We start from the raw sequence: 14792 nt of genomic DNA, 5'->3' as shown, positions 1-14792 counted from the left end.
CAGCTCTAAAATAGCAAACCCTTTTGCGTGCTTGTTCATTGTCTGAAGTGACATGGGTAACATTTTTGAGGCAGCTAGACTTCTCATTTATCTCCTTAAGATTAGCAAACGTACAGATTAGCTGTCTCTTCTGGACTCATTTTAAAGTGAAGATATATTGGTTAAGCCTTGCTTCAAGTGTCCATTTCATTTTTGGCTAAAATTATAGAAGATTAGAAGAGCAAGAAGCAGATTGAATTGAGCTTGACAAAAGGGTGTGAAGAGGTTCTTCACCCTGAGTACTCTGAAGGAAAATTCTTAAACTTGTTTAAATCAAACAGAGTCTGTGATTATATTGAGTTCTTCCTCAATATTCATGAGCTAGGACTTGGTTTTCCTCAAGAGGGTGGTCAATCAGAATGGCAGGACTTCTAGATGTCAAGTTGTCTAGTTCCCTGTTTTCAGCAGGGAAAATAGAGGAAGATGCAACTGAAATATATTAACACTGATAATATCTTCTTTAATACATAATATGCTCTGGAAAGATGTCTTTGAAAGTTAAGGTTTAAAGCAGTCTTTAGGTAAATGAAGGATTTCTCTCCCAGAGAGCATGGTACATCTTTGATATATGATACATGATAAGATCTCTAATAGTTCCAGCAGAGATTTGTTTTCTTGGACCTGGTTCCAGGAAGTTCAGCAGGTAGAAGTTCTTGAAGGGCTGTGATGGAAAGATGTCTTTTTTTTTTAATCAGAGCAACTTGGGAAGCAGACACAGCCATATTTCTTTTGCATGGGCCAATTGCCTCTTCTCTGACCCAAGGGCAAGGGCAAGGCAGATAGAAAACCCCAACTCTTTTAAATGTCCTGAACTTCTGGTGGTACTTGCAGCAGGTAAAAGAGAGACAGATCTATCCCACTTGTTAACCACATTTGGGCCAAGAGTATCTAAGTGTCAAGCCACATGCATGCACTTGATATTGCTGCTGAGGTGCCCAGTTAGCTGCCAGCTCAGAGCCCAGCCATCATGGTCTCACTTGAAGAATGGTCTCATTTGCATGGTTGAGGGGGAAAACACTTGTTGAGGATAAAGGATGCCAGCAAAGGGTCTCACATGGGAGGGACACAGCCTGGAACTCTGGGAAAAGTGGGAGAGGTGGTAGTGGGCTTCTGCTGGGCTGATGAAATGAGGCCTACCAACCATAGTTCTGGGCAACCCCTCTATATACGACCTCCGGCTGCAAGGGACAGGAAGGTTCTCAAAGATGGTTTGTTGGGATTGGGTGGAACAAGCTCAAAAGGATGCTCTTGCAGGTCGTATAAAGAGCATATTCTGCTCAGGCGGTTGAGTGTCCTACCCTTGATTTCAGCTCAAGTCATGATCTCATGGTTCGTGGAACTGAGCCCTATGTTGGGGTCTGCACTGACAGCCTACTTGGGATTCTCTCTCTCTCTCTCTCTCTCTCTCTCTCTCTGACCCTCCTTCTCTCGCTTGCACACATACGCAGTCTCTTGTTCTGTCTCTCAAAAAAAAATATTTACAAAAGAACATATTCTATGTAAAAGGCAGGTTATTAGTATAGATGGATAATTCTATGAAATCTCAGATATTGTCTGAAAGAGAGGACTTTATATGATCAACTTTAAATTATTTTTCAGTTTATATTCTTGCTTGTTTAAATATTTTCATCAGAAAAAAACAAACATTTGCCTCCATTTAATTGGGTCTTTATAATGCACAATGAGAAATTTATTAGTTTTTCTAAACTGCTTAATAATCTTCTGAATTATTTATGGTGATTCAACCATATAACAAACAAAAGAGAAAATACACACATACTCTCTCTCTCTCTCTTTCCCATTAGAAGACAGATGGCATAGAGGATTATATGTTCTGGGACGATAATTTGAATATGCAAACCTATGTTTCCTGTGATTGGATTTGGAACCTCATTTCTTTATTTTAATGTATACTTTCTGAATTACTGTTACTATTTTCTTGTTTTAAGTGTAATTTAATTATGGGGAAGAAAGTTAGTTAATGGGAAATTTCTTCCCAAATACCACTTGAAATGTCACATGTCCTTTGTACTCACTTTTTGGAAGTGAAAAAGTACAGACAGTGGAAAGGATCAGTTGTTTATACAAGCAGAGAAAGAGACGCTTTTTTTAGCCTGTTAGGAGAGTGGTTGATTTTTTGTAAAAAAGTGAAGTACGTTATCTGGGATACTTCGTGTTGTTTAACATGTAAATGATGTTCAGTCCCTGGGCCAAGACAGGCCCTCTGTGACTCTCTAAAGAAAAGCGAGTCTCACCCTTGGGGAAAAGGGACGTGGATGAATGTAATCATGAACATAGAATCTCAATAAATTGTTTGGAAAAGGATGATTTTTTTCCCTCATAACATGGCCTTGGTGAGATGAAAGATGGATTTGAAGAAAGAAAATATTTTTGGGGTAATATTAATTTGTTCCTTTCTTTGTTCATGAGAAAAATATTCAGTGTGTGTTGTTATTGGATCATTGCTTTCAGCAGGACCACTAAAAGCAATATACAAGCTACACACCAAGAATAACATGAAAAATAATTGAACAGTTGTTTTATATTAGCAGACAGGATTATAATGACTTATTTCTAATGACAAGTTAAGTGGAAATTATACAAAATAAACAGTTTATTTTTGAACTACAACTGTAAAGTGGTCACAAAGGCCTGATGATGCCAGTTCAAATTTATCTGTGTTCTTCTCTATTCTTTGCACACATTATTTTTCTCATTTTCCTCTGGACCTGATATTCAGGTTGAAGGCTTGATTGACATCACTGAAGCAGTGCCTGACAGAGTTTTATTTCTTCCATTATTGTCAGGTCACAATCTCATGCCTAGGGAATATGGGCCCACAGTGTGTACACTCTAAGTTCTCTATTTCCCTAATATAACCATTCCTTGATTTATAGTTTTCATAGATAGTAACCAATCCACATCGAGTCACAGAAATATATGGGACACTATATAACCATAGTGTTTTCAATGATTGCAACAGTGAATTTATTTAAAAGCACAAAATTTGCAATATGTATTTTTTATGGGTGAAACAAGTTAAAAATATGTGTTCCTTTCAAATATATAATAAGTATTACTGTTCAGAGTGACTGGATATCACTTCTAGCATATGAACATGTGACTATATAGTAGCCGTTGATAGGCTAGCTAAAGAAAAAGTCATAAAAATTAAGTCTATATTTATTCATGCACTTCTCCACTAATTTAGCATGTAGTTATGTCATACCTACTATATTTAAAATACTGAGATAAGGACTGAGAACAATGGATAAGACAGGCATAGTCCTTATACTTAGTGGGTTTGTATTTTAACCAGAGAGATAAACATTAAACACTAAATCAGGTAGTGTTTAATTATACTGTGAAAACTGCATCACAGTAGAACTACAAGGTACCCAAAGCCTAGAAAACAAAGGTGCTGACTAAAGGCTACATGGTGAAGGGAGACTTGCAGGAACTTGAGACTTAATAAATTAAAGAGGAAGAGTTTGTGGGGCACCTGGGTGGCTCAGGCAGTTAAGCGTCTGGCTTCAGCTCAGGTCATGATCTCAAAGTTCATGAGTTTGAGCTTTGCGTCGGGCTCTGTGCTGACAGCTTAGAGCCTGGAGCTTGCTTCGGATTCTGTGTCTCCCTCTTTCTCTGCTCCTCCCCCACTCACACTCTGTCTCTGTCTCAAAAATAAAAATGCATTAAATTTTTTTTTTAAAGAGTAAGAGTTTGTGAGGAATGTTCTAGGCAAACAGAAGATCCAAGCCTTAAGACAGGAAGGAATTAGTGGTGGAGTTGTAAAGCTAAAGCACATTTAGAATTGGAATCCAGAGTACTTATCATAGCACACAAGCCCTTGGTCATCTCATTTTATAAATCTCCCCTCACCCCTGAAGTCATAAACACATAGACAGTAAATTAAGCCACACTATTGTTGGAATTATCTAGGATGGTACAAAGACAGCTCAGTCAATAACAAAACTCTGAGAAAGTCTTAACAGTCAATGTGTAGATAAAGAAGGTTGAAACAGTAAAGGGGACTAAGAGTGAATGGTCAAAGTGGTATTAGAGACTTTAAGGCAAAGAAAGGGAGTGACTAGACATGTCAAGTGCTGCTGAAAGCTAAAGCAGGATCAAGTCGGACAGATGGAAGTTTTCAAACTGGGATGGATGCTGTGTAGAAAAAAAGGGGAAATGAGCCTTGGACGCTGGTGGATATAGAGAAAGTAGAACGATCAATGGAGCCCAGGTTCCAATGAGGTCCAAGAATTGTCCTGGTGGAAAAAAACAGTGTTGGAGATGGGAGCTTGGCTTGAGTACAGACAATAAAAGATAGGAGATTAGGTGAGGGAGGAAGACACTTAGTGATTTTGGAGGGGGAAAAGGTTATTATGACAGGTTTCAGGTGTGGCTCTGGGAGTGAAAGTCTAAGGGAGAGAAATGGAAAGTTCATTCATAATAAGGAGATCCAGTCAGGGTGTTGAATAGAATGTCTTTGTAAATATGAACATCATCCAGGATCATGGAGATGGAAGGAAAAACAATAATCCCGTCTTTTTTTATGAAGAATGGATTGTGACTAGAGATTGGTAGATGGATGATACCAACAAGAAGGGAGATGGTGCCTACCTAGCTGGCAGGAATATCAAAGCAGTGGGGATTTTTAGCAAGGAGGTAAGGGTGCAGTGGACAGTACTATGGCAAGAATATCAACTTGAGGCTATCTAGGGGCACCTGGGTGGCTCAGTCGGTTAAGCGTCCGGCTTCAGCTCAGGTCATCATCTAACACTCCGTGAGTTCGAGTCCTGCGTTAGGCTCTGTGCTGACAGCTCAGAGCCTGGAGCCTGCTTCAGATTCTGTGTCTCCCTCTCTCTCTGACCCTCCCCCGTTCATGCTCTGTCTCTCTCTGTCTCAACAATAAATAAACATTAAAAAAAAAGAATATCAACTTGAGGCTGTCTAGAGTGTGGAGGAATAAGCAGCATCTTCATTTGTAGGAGAAGTGCTATCCTCAATGGAGAATGGAATTTTAGTCAGGGTAGGGAGGTAGTGACAATGTTCTAAAAGAAAGTTGAATATGTAGTGAAAACTGCAAACTATGGAGCAAAGTTCTGAAGGCATCTGAGAGAGTCTGAGAGATAAGAAGGAAGAGAAAGAGGAAGGGATTGATGCTTAATGGAAGGCATTTGGGCAGTGAAAAATGGAGCATTGTGGAGATTTTTTGAAGCAGAAAATTAGTACCTGTGGATGGTTTGAAAAGCCAGGAACTGGAGGGAGAGACTGACTTTAAGTAAACAAGGTTGAGAGAACACAGCAGGATCAGCAGTTTAAGACACATCTAACTCCTTTTACATTAGGACTAGGGAATAGGAACCAGGCTGTAACAAGTAAAAAAAAAGGAGAGGTTGAAAAACTTGACATGGCTCCACTAGAGGAGACCAGTGTGGGGGCTGCCTTTATTTAGCAAAGTGGGGTTCTTAATTATTGAAATGCTGATGTATTTATAAAATGCTCAATCTGCCAGATATTTGCACCAAGATGCACCAGACCTGTGCAATACTTGACCCATTATGATCAAATGGTCAGCCTTGATCTGCTCAGCCTTTCATGTTACAGGTTTCAGGTTTCAGAAATTTATTTAAGTTTTGTGTTTCTTCTTTGAAATCTGGTTATAATTCACATAATTTTCATGAATTTTTACATTTCTCCCTCAATATTTTAATAATATTGATTGAATTTGGAATGAAAAAACAAGAAGCCACATTTCTCCTTTATCCTAGTTTATTACTCAATACTGAAAAACTATGATTTAATAGTCATTGAATGAATATATTTTCCAAAGGCATCTAATATCAAAAATACTTAAATTCTAGTTTAATCTGCTTCTTTTCAAAGCTATGGGCCAATACAAACTATGTGACAAGCCTGACAACAAATTTAAAAATTCATACTGACTTAAATTTTTCTGGGCTGTGGATGAGTCAAACATAAACAGGTGTAGCAGTTTCATTTTGGCCAATACCGACATTCAAATGCTGATCTTTTGAGTTGTCCCCCATAGGATCACCTGGATCCCATCTTTTGTTAGTAGAGAAGGAATTTGAGAATTATCTACAAATGACTTACCACACTCTATTTTAATCCTCCACTTAAACAATTTAAGAAATTATGTTGGAACAATTTAAACTATGTCATATTTACATTTGTATTCTCATACTGTACCCAGTATCTGGGATTCTATAGATAAATTGGATATATCGTTTATCTATGGCCACACAATGCTGCATACTCACCAGCAAAATCTAATGCGTATAGCCAAACCACATTTATTTAGTCCACGAAACTGTGGAGTTCAGCTGACCTGATCAAGGCTGGTTCACCCAAATGTCTGGGTTTCTACTGGCTGTTGGTTGTCTCAGCTCTGATGATTGGGGTAACCTGACTTTACTCTCTGTGCCACTCAACCCCCAGTAGGCTAGTCTAAGCATGTCTTCATGGAGTAGTGAAAGGACAAGAATGAGCAAAACCAATTGTGGAACTATCTTTCAAGTCTCTGTGTCGCATGCGTCAATATCCTGTTGATCCAGAAGTCACATGGACAAGTCAAAAGTCAAAGTAGAAGGACATGGCAAAATTACATGAAGGACATGGATACAGAGAAAGGTGAAGAAATGGGGCCATCAATGTAACCAATCCACCACATTGAATGGATAAATGAACAAATGGATTGCACAGTGGTGTGAAAAGCACTGGACTAAGGGTTGGGAGACGTATCCCTGAGGCTCGGCACCATTCATTCTGTTTATTTGGGTTAATTATTTAATCATGATGGACCCTAATTTCCTGATTGGCCTTTTCCAAGCTTTAAAAGCCTTTAATTTGAGCTTTTGATAAAGCTTTTAATAAACTTAATGCTGTACACAGTCTGCACGAGGAACTTAAGGAAAATTGTTCATTATCCTATCCCTTAGTGAACCAAAGTGGCTAATATGGATGGCCAATGTTGACTGGCTAATTTTGACTCTATGAATCTTTGAATATTATGTAACCAAGTTTAAACTGAAAACCCTCTAGTCTGAATTTGAATATGGTTCAAAGTGCTGAAAGTTCAGTTTCCTGTTTAGGTCTCTAGTTTTTGCTCCTATCTGATGATTCTTTTGAAGCATACAATATGTCAGTATTACATCAAACACTGTGACATCTCTTATATGTGAGAGGTGTTTTAGGGTCCATTGATGTTGTGCCTTAATAATTCATTGTTAGGAGGAATTCTTATTCTTAAATTGAGTAGAGAAGCTTTGTCAAGTTTGCATAATGCTGATAAAAATATGAGTTAATTTAAAGTAGATGCTATGATTTGTTTTACATAAAGGCCACAGGTAATGCAGAAATGAAACCTGCTCTTCATTATACAATATGTGATTATGTAACACATAATGAAATGCTGTAGAATTTAACTCTAAGAATAAAAACTGAGTGAAAATGTGTTAAATGAGAAATATCTTATAAACTTTACATGAAGAAAATGATGTACACAAACAGGATTTGAAGATGATTTTCTGAGTCTCAGATGACTTCTTATTCTAGTCACTCAGATTGCCTAAAAAATTCCACACGTAGATTACCAAAATATATTGATGAAAATGTAATTTGTAACTCACTTTGACATTTCGAATGTTCTGATTCAGATATACAGACATAACTTGCCATATGATAAATGTTTATCCTTGTCATATCTCTGGGAAGCATTTATTTTGGACTGATAATTTACTTGTGAAATCAATCATTCTGGCCTGTGTCATTTCAGAGTCTCCATGTAGACAAGAAACTGCACTCAAATCAAGCTGGCCTGGATTCAAAAGTACCAGTTGGTTGTCAAAATGATTCGGCCGATCTGGAGAAAGAGAAAAGCAAGAGTGGGGCAACTGTCGTAGCAGCCACCAATGTAACCACAGGTTAGTTAAGCCACGTGACAATGGTTTTAATTGCCCACATGACAAATGCATAATATACAGATTGTTACTACCACTTTGCTTGGAATATATGGCTCTCTCAAAGTGACTGCCTGAATTGCAAATCTCATTGAGATGTAGTTTTAAGTGCAGCGTAATATTAGACACTCACAATAAGTCTGTTCATTGTTCTTTTTTATTTTTTATTTCTATTTTATTCTCTTCATTTATGGTTTTCATGGCCAAGGATGTGTTTTAAGATTGCTTGTATTATCATGACAATAATATTTTTAAATTTTTGCTAGAATTAACAAGAGGATTAATGGCTTCAGAAGAGGTTATAGCAACTGAGATGTCTTTAATTTAAAGATGTGTCAAAGAAGTAACCTAATGTATATGTGAATTATGATGGTTTTGTTTCTAGGGGTGATGATCTGATATTTTTCATCTCTACTAAAAGCAAAACAAGAACAAATGGACATGTGGAGAAGTTGATAGCGTTGCTACTAACTTCCATATTGTAGAAATCTGGGATGAGTTAGCAAGGGAAATGAGAATTTTCTTTCTTGGCAATATTTTAGACACACCAAAGCAGCTCAATTTCTATTACACTTTATCTTTGAAACTTTGCATTTCGTTTGTAGGAAAATGGAAACGGTAATTATTCTTAAGCATATGGTTTGTTCCTTTCCCCTCCGTATTTGGTTTTGTAGCTAGCGCTCCTTTTTTTCTCCAAGGGCATGTAAAAGTCAAAATACTAGATATAACGTCTCTGAAGTGTTTCTGCTCAAACTCTGTCTGTACAATCTGGGTTCTTTCATGTAGTTAGCTTACTGACTTTTGACACTCCTATAAAAATATCCCATAGAGCTTTTCTTATTGCCTTTTCATTGACTCTTGCCGACTGATAAAAATGAAATTCTGTGAAGGGCTTTGAAAACCATGCATATTGCAATTCCTGCAAATTTCAAATACTAATCAAGCATGACTATAAAAGAAACAACTACTGCAATGAATATTGCTGCAGTGTATTGAGTCTCAAGCCATTACTAATTCATTGAAAACTTTTTTCCCCTTAAGATTATGGATCCTACAAAATACCAGATAACAAAATTCCCAAGATCAAAGTTTATGTTTCAATCATTGGAAAACTTATCTGATCTACCCCTGTGTGTACCTCTTCCTGGGATGGCACTGGACAGCCCCAGCTTTGCACCCTGCATGAATTGTGCAGAATATGTCACAGACCCGGGCAGCACCTGCTTTGAAGATGTCGCCTCTAAGTGATGGCTTAAGAAAAAAGAACACCTGGAATTAAAGTAGTGTTTTTAAGCAAGTGAGACTCCTAACTTTATTTAAGAACAGTAAACTGACCTCTCCTTACTTAGGTTAATTTCAACATACATTTATTTAGAAATTGTTTAGTCCGCTCATCTGGGAAATAAATTCATTTGCTTTCCCATCTGTAATTACAATCAATTACAGAATAAGCTGTCTTCATTATGAATTAAAGTGTATGACAATTCCATATGTAAAAATACAAAAGTTAGATAACACAGAAATAGAATTCTTCAAATTCCATTTCATCTTCTGTAATATATGTCTCTCTATTTGGAAAAAAAAGACTCACTGGATCTCTACTTAATATTTACCATATACCAGAGATAGCTCATCTCTGAGTATCCAGAAGCCACCACGGAGATCAGGACAAGCAGATGATACCCTTTCCGAACTTTCCCCTCTTTTTAGTGCTTCGACAGAAGTCAGTAATTTCCTAAATTCTCTTTGGTAAGAATGGCAGTTTTAGAGTCTTTTGTAGCACATCACAGACAAAAGCAAAAACAAAAGCAAAAATCTTATGAAGACAGGGGTGCTGCTTCTCCCAGTTTGCTCCTTTTGGACACCCAAATCTTGTTCTTCCACTTAGATGAAGTGGAACCAATTCAAATATGTATCTAATTGTTATACTAAAAGGAATTCTTTATTTTAGAATTGAACGTAAATAATGAGAAGATTTGCTGTGAATGGCTGAATGCACATCGTGTGATGAAAGTTTGCACTGCTGCAGCCAGGGGAGCAATAAATTCTACCTCAGGAGCCGTGCTGCCCTGCCTGGCTCTTCTTCCCCAAGCAGCCAATGTAAATGCTTCCCCCAGTCTCCTGCATGACCTTCTTCTGTGGGTCCTTGACTCACTCTGGTTGCTTGGCAGGTTGGCAATGCCCACGTCTTATTTTAGGAACTTTGTTATTAAGCCTGTACATAGGTTTGTCCATAAATTACTAAAAGAACAGTCCTCTAAAAGTGGGATGATTAAGTGCTTAACCTTTGGAGTCTGAACTCAGACTGTTGGGTTTAAATCTTGGCTCCCACTTGCTAGCTGTGTACCATGAGCAATTTGTTAATGTCTCTAGCTCTTTATTTGTAAAACTGCATTAATAATAGGGCTACACTATAGGCTATTTTGGAGACTATATTCGATAAAATAGGTTAAAGTTGGTATAGGACATAATAAACTCCAATTGAATCATAGCTATTATAACTAACTTTTTCATCCTTACGAGTTGATCACTAAGAAAAACTTTGGTTCCAGACAGTGTCTTTTGCAAACCGCTGGCTATGACCACCTGTTGTGGCTCTTGTGGTTTCTGAGTTTCTGCTGGCACCTTTTTTCCTTCGAAGAATGTATCCTCCTGGGAAATTCATGGCTCCTATGAATCCCATGTGCCTGGGAGTCCATTGGAAACCTTTGGAGATGAGACACTGACTCCTCTGAGTCCAAGATATAGTGCAACTCTGCAGGGACAGGAAAGCCCTGACCCTCCCTAATGGACATCTTCCCCACCTTAGGTCAGCTGCAATAGCTCAGGAAGAGCACAGGACTTCACTGTTTATTCAGTTAAAGTGCTATTTTTGGTAGACGACGTGTGTTAAGTACAAATGTTTGTTTTAAGCTATTTGTTTCATGTCTAGTTCCCTGGGTGGGCTTGCATGTGGAACATTTATTGGGAGTGCTCTTGGGAACGACACATATGGCAGAGAAACAAAAGCAGGTCTAGGCAGAGGGGGAAGTTGAGTCAAAATACAGTCACAACAGAGACCTTAGCTGTTCCCACCGGAAGGCCTGGAGCTGGTATGGCTCTTCAGAGTTTTCCTGTTTGGGGGTGAGGGGCCAGGTCTTTATCAGTCATTGGATATTGAGGCTTCCAAGAAGGGGGCAGGACTATGGGTAAGGTGGCTTCCTTCAGCCAAGGGCAAAGTCATTTGGTATCAGAAGATGATCATTTAGTTGTGAAAAGGATCTGGCTATAATGTAGGTCAACTCATTAATTGCAGAGATTGCTTGTGGTGATCTGACTGGCTGAACAAAGATTTCCTCCTTCTGTGTCTCTCTAAAAACTGCACTCTTTGCCAGAAAGGATAATCTTTTAAATATGCCTATTTGTTTTTGCCCTGCATAAATGTGCTCTACTGAGCAAATTCTATATTCTCCTGAACAAAGCTATCAGTTGGAATGTCCTTTCTTTTGAAGCTTCAGTTATGTTCTTCTAATTATTCCTCCATCTTTACATTAAATTCATGCCACAACTCATCTTACATAATAAATTCAACTTGTCAAGGAGTGAGAAGACCCCCTAGGTCAGAAAACAAAAAGCAGGTATCCTAAGATCTAGTTCCAGTTCTGCCATACCCAGATGTCTTGCCCTTCACAGGCCATTTCATTTTTCTGAGTTATAGTTTCCTTACCAAAAGAGGAGGTACACCAAGAAATCTCTGTGCCCTGTCAATTCTGAAAGTATGAGATTCTGTGGCCTATTCTGATATCATAGAGCATGCAGCTTTGGTCATCTGTAAGCAAAAGTCACATAGAAGTGATTCACCACATGTAGGAACCTACATATTGTGGTCAATTAAACAGAAGAAAGAAAACAAGCTCCGTGGAAAAAAACTCATCACTGAAGTCAAGGTAGAAGCTACAGATGAAGAATGGATCTATCGGAAAATAAATAAATTTTTATATTGAGCTTTAATTTAACCTTAACATTTGATCTCAACTTTAGATTTACTTGTATTATGAGAAATGAAACATGAAGCAGTTATCTATCGGGACTACTTTGAGAGTTAGATAAAGTTGGTGTTCTGTATTAAAGACCTGGACTGAAGAATGACTGAAAACATGCTATCAAGAGATAGTACTTTAGATATCATAAAACATATTTTCGTTTCTCAATTTTAATAAAGGAACACTTCAGTAATTCAGCGTTATTGTAAGTAGTGTGTAATTCTAAGCACAATAATTACCCTTACTCCAAAGACTGGAAAATCTGTTATATAGAATATTGGACAATTTATTTATTTATTTATTTATTTATTTATTTATTTATTTATTCATTCATTCCATGAAAGACGCCTACTTGCTTATCTTTTCTTTAAATTTTATTTAAATCTAAGTTAATTAACACATAGTGTAATAATGGTTTCAGAAGTAGAACCCAGTGATTCATTATTTACATATAACACCCAGTGCTCATCCCAATAAGTGTCCTCCTTAATGCCCATCACCCATTTAGCCCATTCCCCTCCCTCCTCCTCACCAGCAACCCTGTTTATTCTTTGTATTTAAGAGTCTCTTATGGTTTGCCTCCCTCTCTGTTTTTATCTTATTTTTCCTTCCCTTCCCCTATGTTCATCTGTTTTGTTCCTGTAATTTCAAACTGGTAATCAAAAAATCTGGTATATCATTCATCCTTCTATTTAACATCAGTGCAGATTTTTCATAATATAAACAAAACAAGGACACCGGTATGATTCCTCTGACATTTCCAGGGAATACTATCTGAGTTTGGAAGTACTGACAGCTTAAAGTGAAATGTTGTAAGATTGCTCTTCATTTTATAGCAACCCATTTCCCTCTTCTCGGAAGGTTTAAATGTTTAAGAATATGCTGGAAGGAGAACCCACAGTCATTTCATTCTTTCAACAGTTTTGAAATATCATTTCCTATTAGGCAGTTGTGTGAGTACTGACAGCCTTGCCCCTCATCTTCCCCAGAGATTAATTTATTTCCTGCAGTGTTTTCTCTTTGCGGAAAATCTGACTCGTCAGCCTTCACCAATGGGAAATCTCATCAGCAGAATGTTAATTGTAAAAGCAAAATCATATACCATATTGAAAGGGAAAAGCAGTTCTCTAGGCAATGCAACCCTTTTCTTTTCTTTTCTTTTCTTCTCACTCCATTCTCTCCTCAATCTGCGGCTGGACAGGAACATTAACCACTGGGGAAACATTGTGCAAGATGGTGAGTTATAGAGGGAAATATTCAAGCTTTGCAACCAGACCGACCCAAGGCTGAACTCTTATTTGAATGAAAGTCACATTTTCTTGTGATTTTGTTTCTTTATCTGTAAAATGAGAATAAAAATACCTGCCTCACATGAAATTGTGTAATGAGACTGGCACAGAGGATACACTAAAATATTATTATTATTATTATTATTATTATTATTATTATTATAGGGTCAATCAACAGTCTTTGTTTAGCACTATATTGATTGCTGTGGCATCATATTTAACCATGTGAGTATACCAAGGAATCTGTTAGAGATTTGAAGAAATATATCTTCTAGCTGTTAGTTGTCAGGAGTGTTAGACCAAGATAGATTATTGAGATAGCCTGTTTGAAGTCTTGTCTTCCATTCCATTTCCTTTTTCTTCTCATTTCCACTCATATAGATTTCACAATGCTTGCTAAACACTTAGAAACTTGTTGTTTTTTTCACCAGTAAATTCTTTAGTACCCAAAGGCTCTTTGCTAATAGTTTTAGATCTATCTATTAGGACTGTACATTGCATTTGAGTTATATTTTCCAAAATTATTTTCTCTGAAATAAAAATTATCAATTTATATTTGATTCACTCTCAGAAATAAAACTTTGGTGAATTAAATCTTGAGATTAAGAAGACAATAATATACTAGAAAAGTAGAGATGAAGTTGGGAAATACTAGATGAAAAATCAAAATCAGGTTTTAAGCCGAGAATAATGATTTTTGTACTATGATTATGATTAACAGATCCATTTAAGTAAATGAAGTTTTTTTCTTGTTTCCCCCATGTTTTTTTGTGATTTGAGTGTGACACTAGAAAGAAAGAGCAATCAAAGCATTAGATGATCAAGTGAAAAAAGGAGATGTCATGGTGTAAACTCCTAACAACTGTGACCTAACAACTAAGCTACGTGCATGGTGTCCAACTTACAATAGGTGATATTCTTTCATGTGGCAAAATAATAGTTTTCTCCAGACTGAGGACAGTATCTTCACTTGTGTAGAACAGGAGCCTGAATCTGTGTGGTGACCTCTGCCTTTGACCTTTATGGAGTCATGCACAAATCATCAATTGATCCTTTTTAATGGTAAAGGCTTTTTTTTAACTATAGAATTTACTTCTAAATAATATACTTTTGAGTCTTTCCCTAATTCTCTGAAAATCCTCATAAATAACTTTCAATCTTATCATTTTAAATTTCCTTTCTCCTTTTTTTTTTCTAAACATGTTTCTTGTTGGCACATGAGAATCTTTCTTTTATCCATTATTTTGTACCAATTCTAGTTCTTGTTTTATTAAAGAAACGTTTTTTTTTTTTAATTTTTTTTTCAACGTTTTTTATTTATTTTTGGGACAGAGCGAGACAGAGCATGAACGGGCGAGGGGCAGAGAGAGAGGGAGACACAGAATCGGAAACAGGCTCCAGGCTCTGGGCCATCAGCCCAGAGCCCGACGCGGGGCTCGAACCCACGGACCGTGAGATCG

General features: G+C 37.3%; 1 protein-coding gene across 1 annotated transcript in view; it reads left to right on the top strand.

The window, feature by feature from the left end:
• Positions 1–14792, top strand: part of THEMIS (thymocyte selection associated) — a 180126-nt gene that overhangs the window by 159662 nt on the left and 5672 nt on the right. The window contains exon 5 of the mRNA XM_030316302.1: positions 7838–7985. Within this exon, the coding sequence (XP_030172162.1) occupies positions 7838–7985 (148 nt within the window). The remainder of the gene's footprint in view (positions 1–7837; positions 7986–14792) is intronic.

Source organism: Lynx canadensis, chromosome B2 (genome assembly GCF_007474595.2).
Source record: "Lynx canadensis isolate LIC74 chromosome B2, mLynCan4.pri.v2, whole genome shotgun sequence".
NCBI lineage: Eukaryota > Metazoa > Chordata > Mammalia > Carnivora > Felidae > Lynx > Lynx canadensis.
Note: the sequence above shows the minus strand (reverse complement) of the source record. Positions and strands in the feature narration are given on the sequence as shown.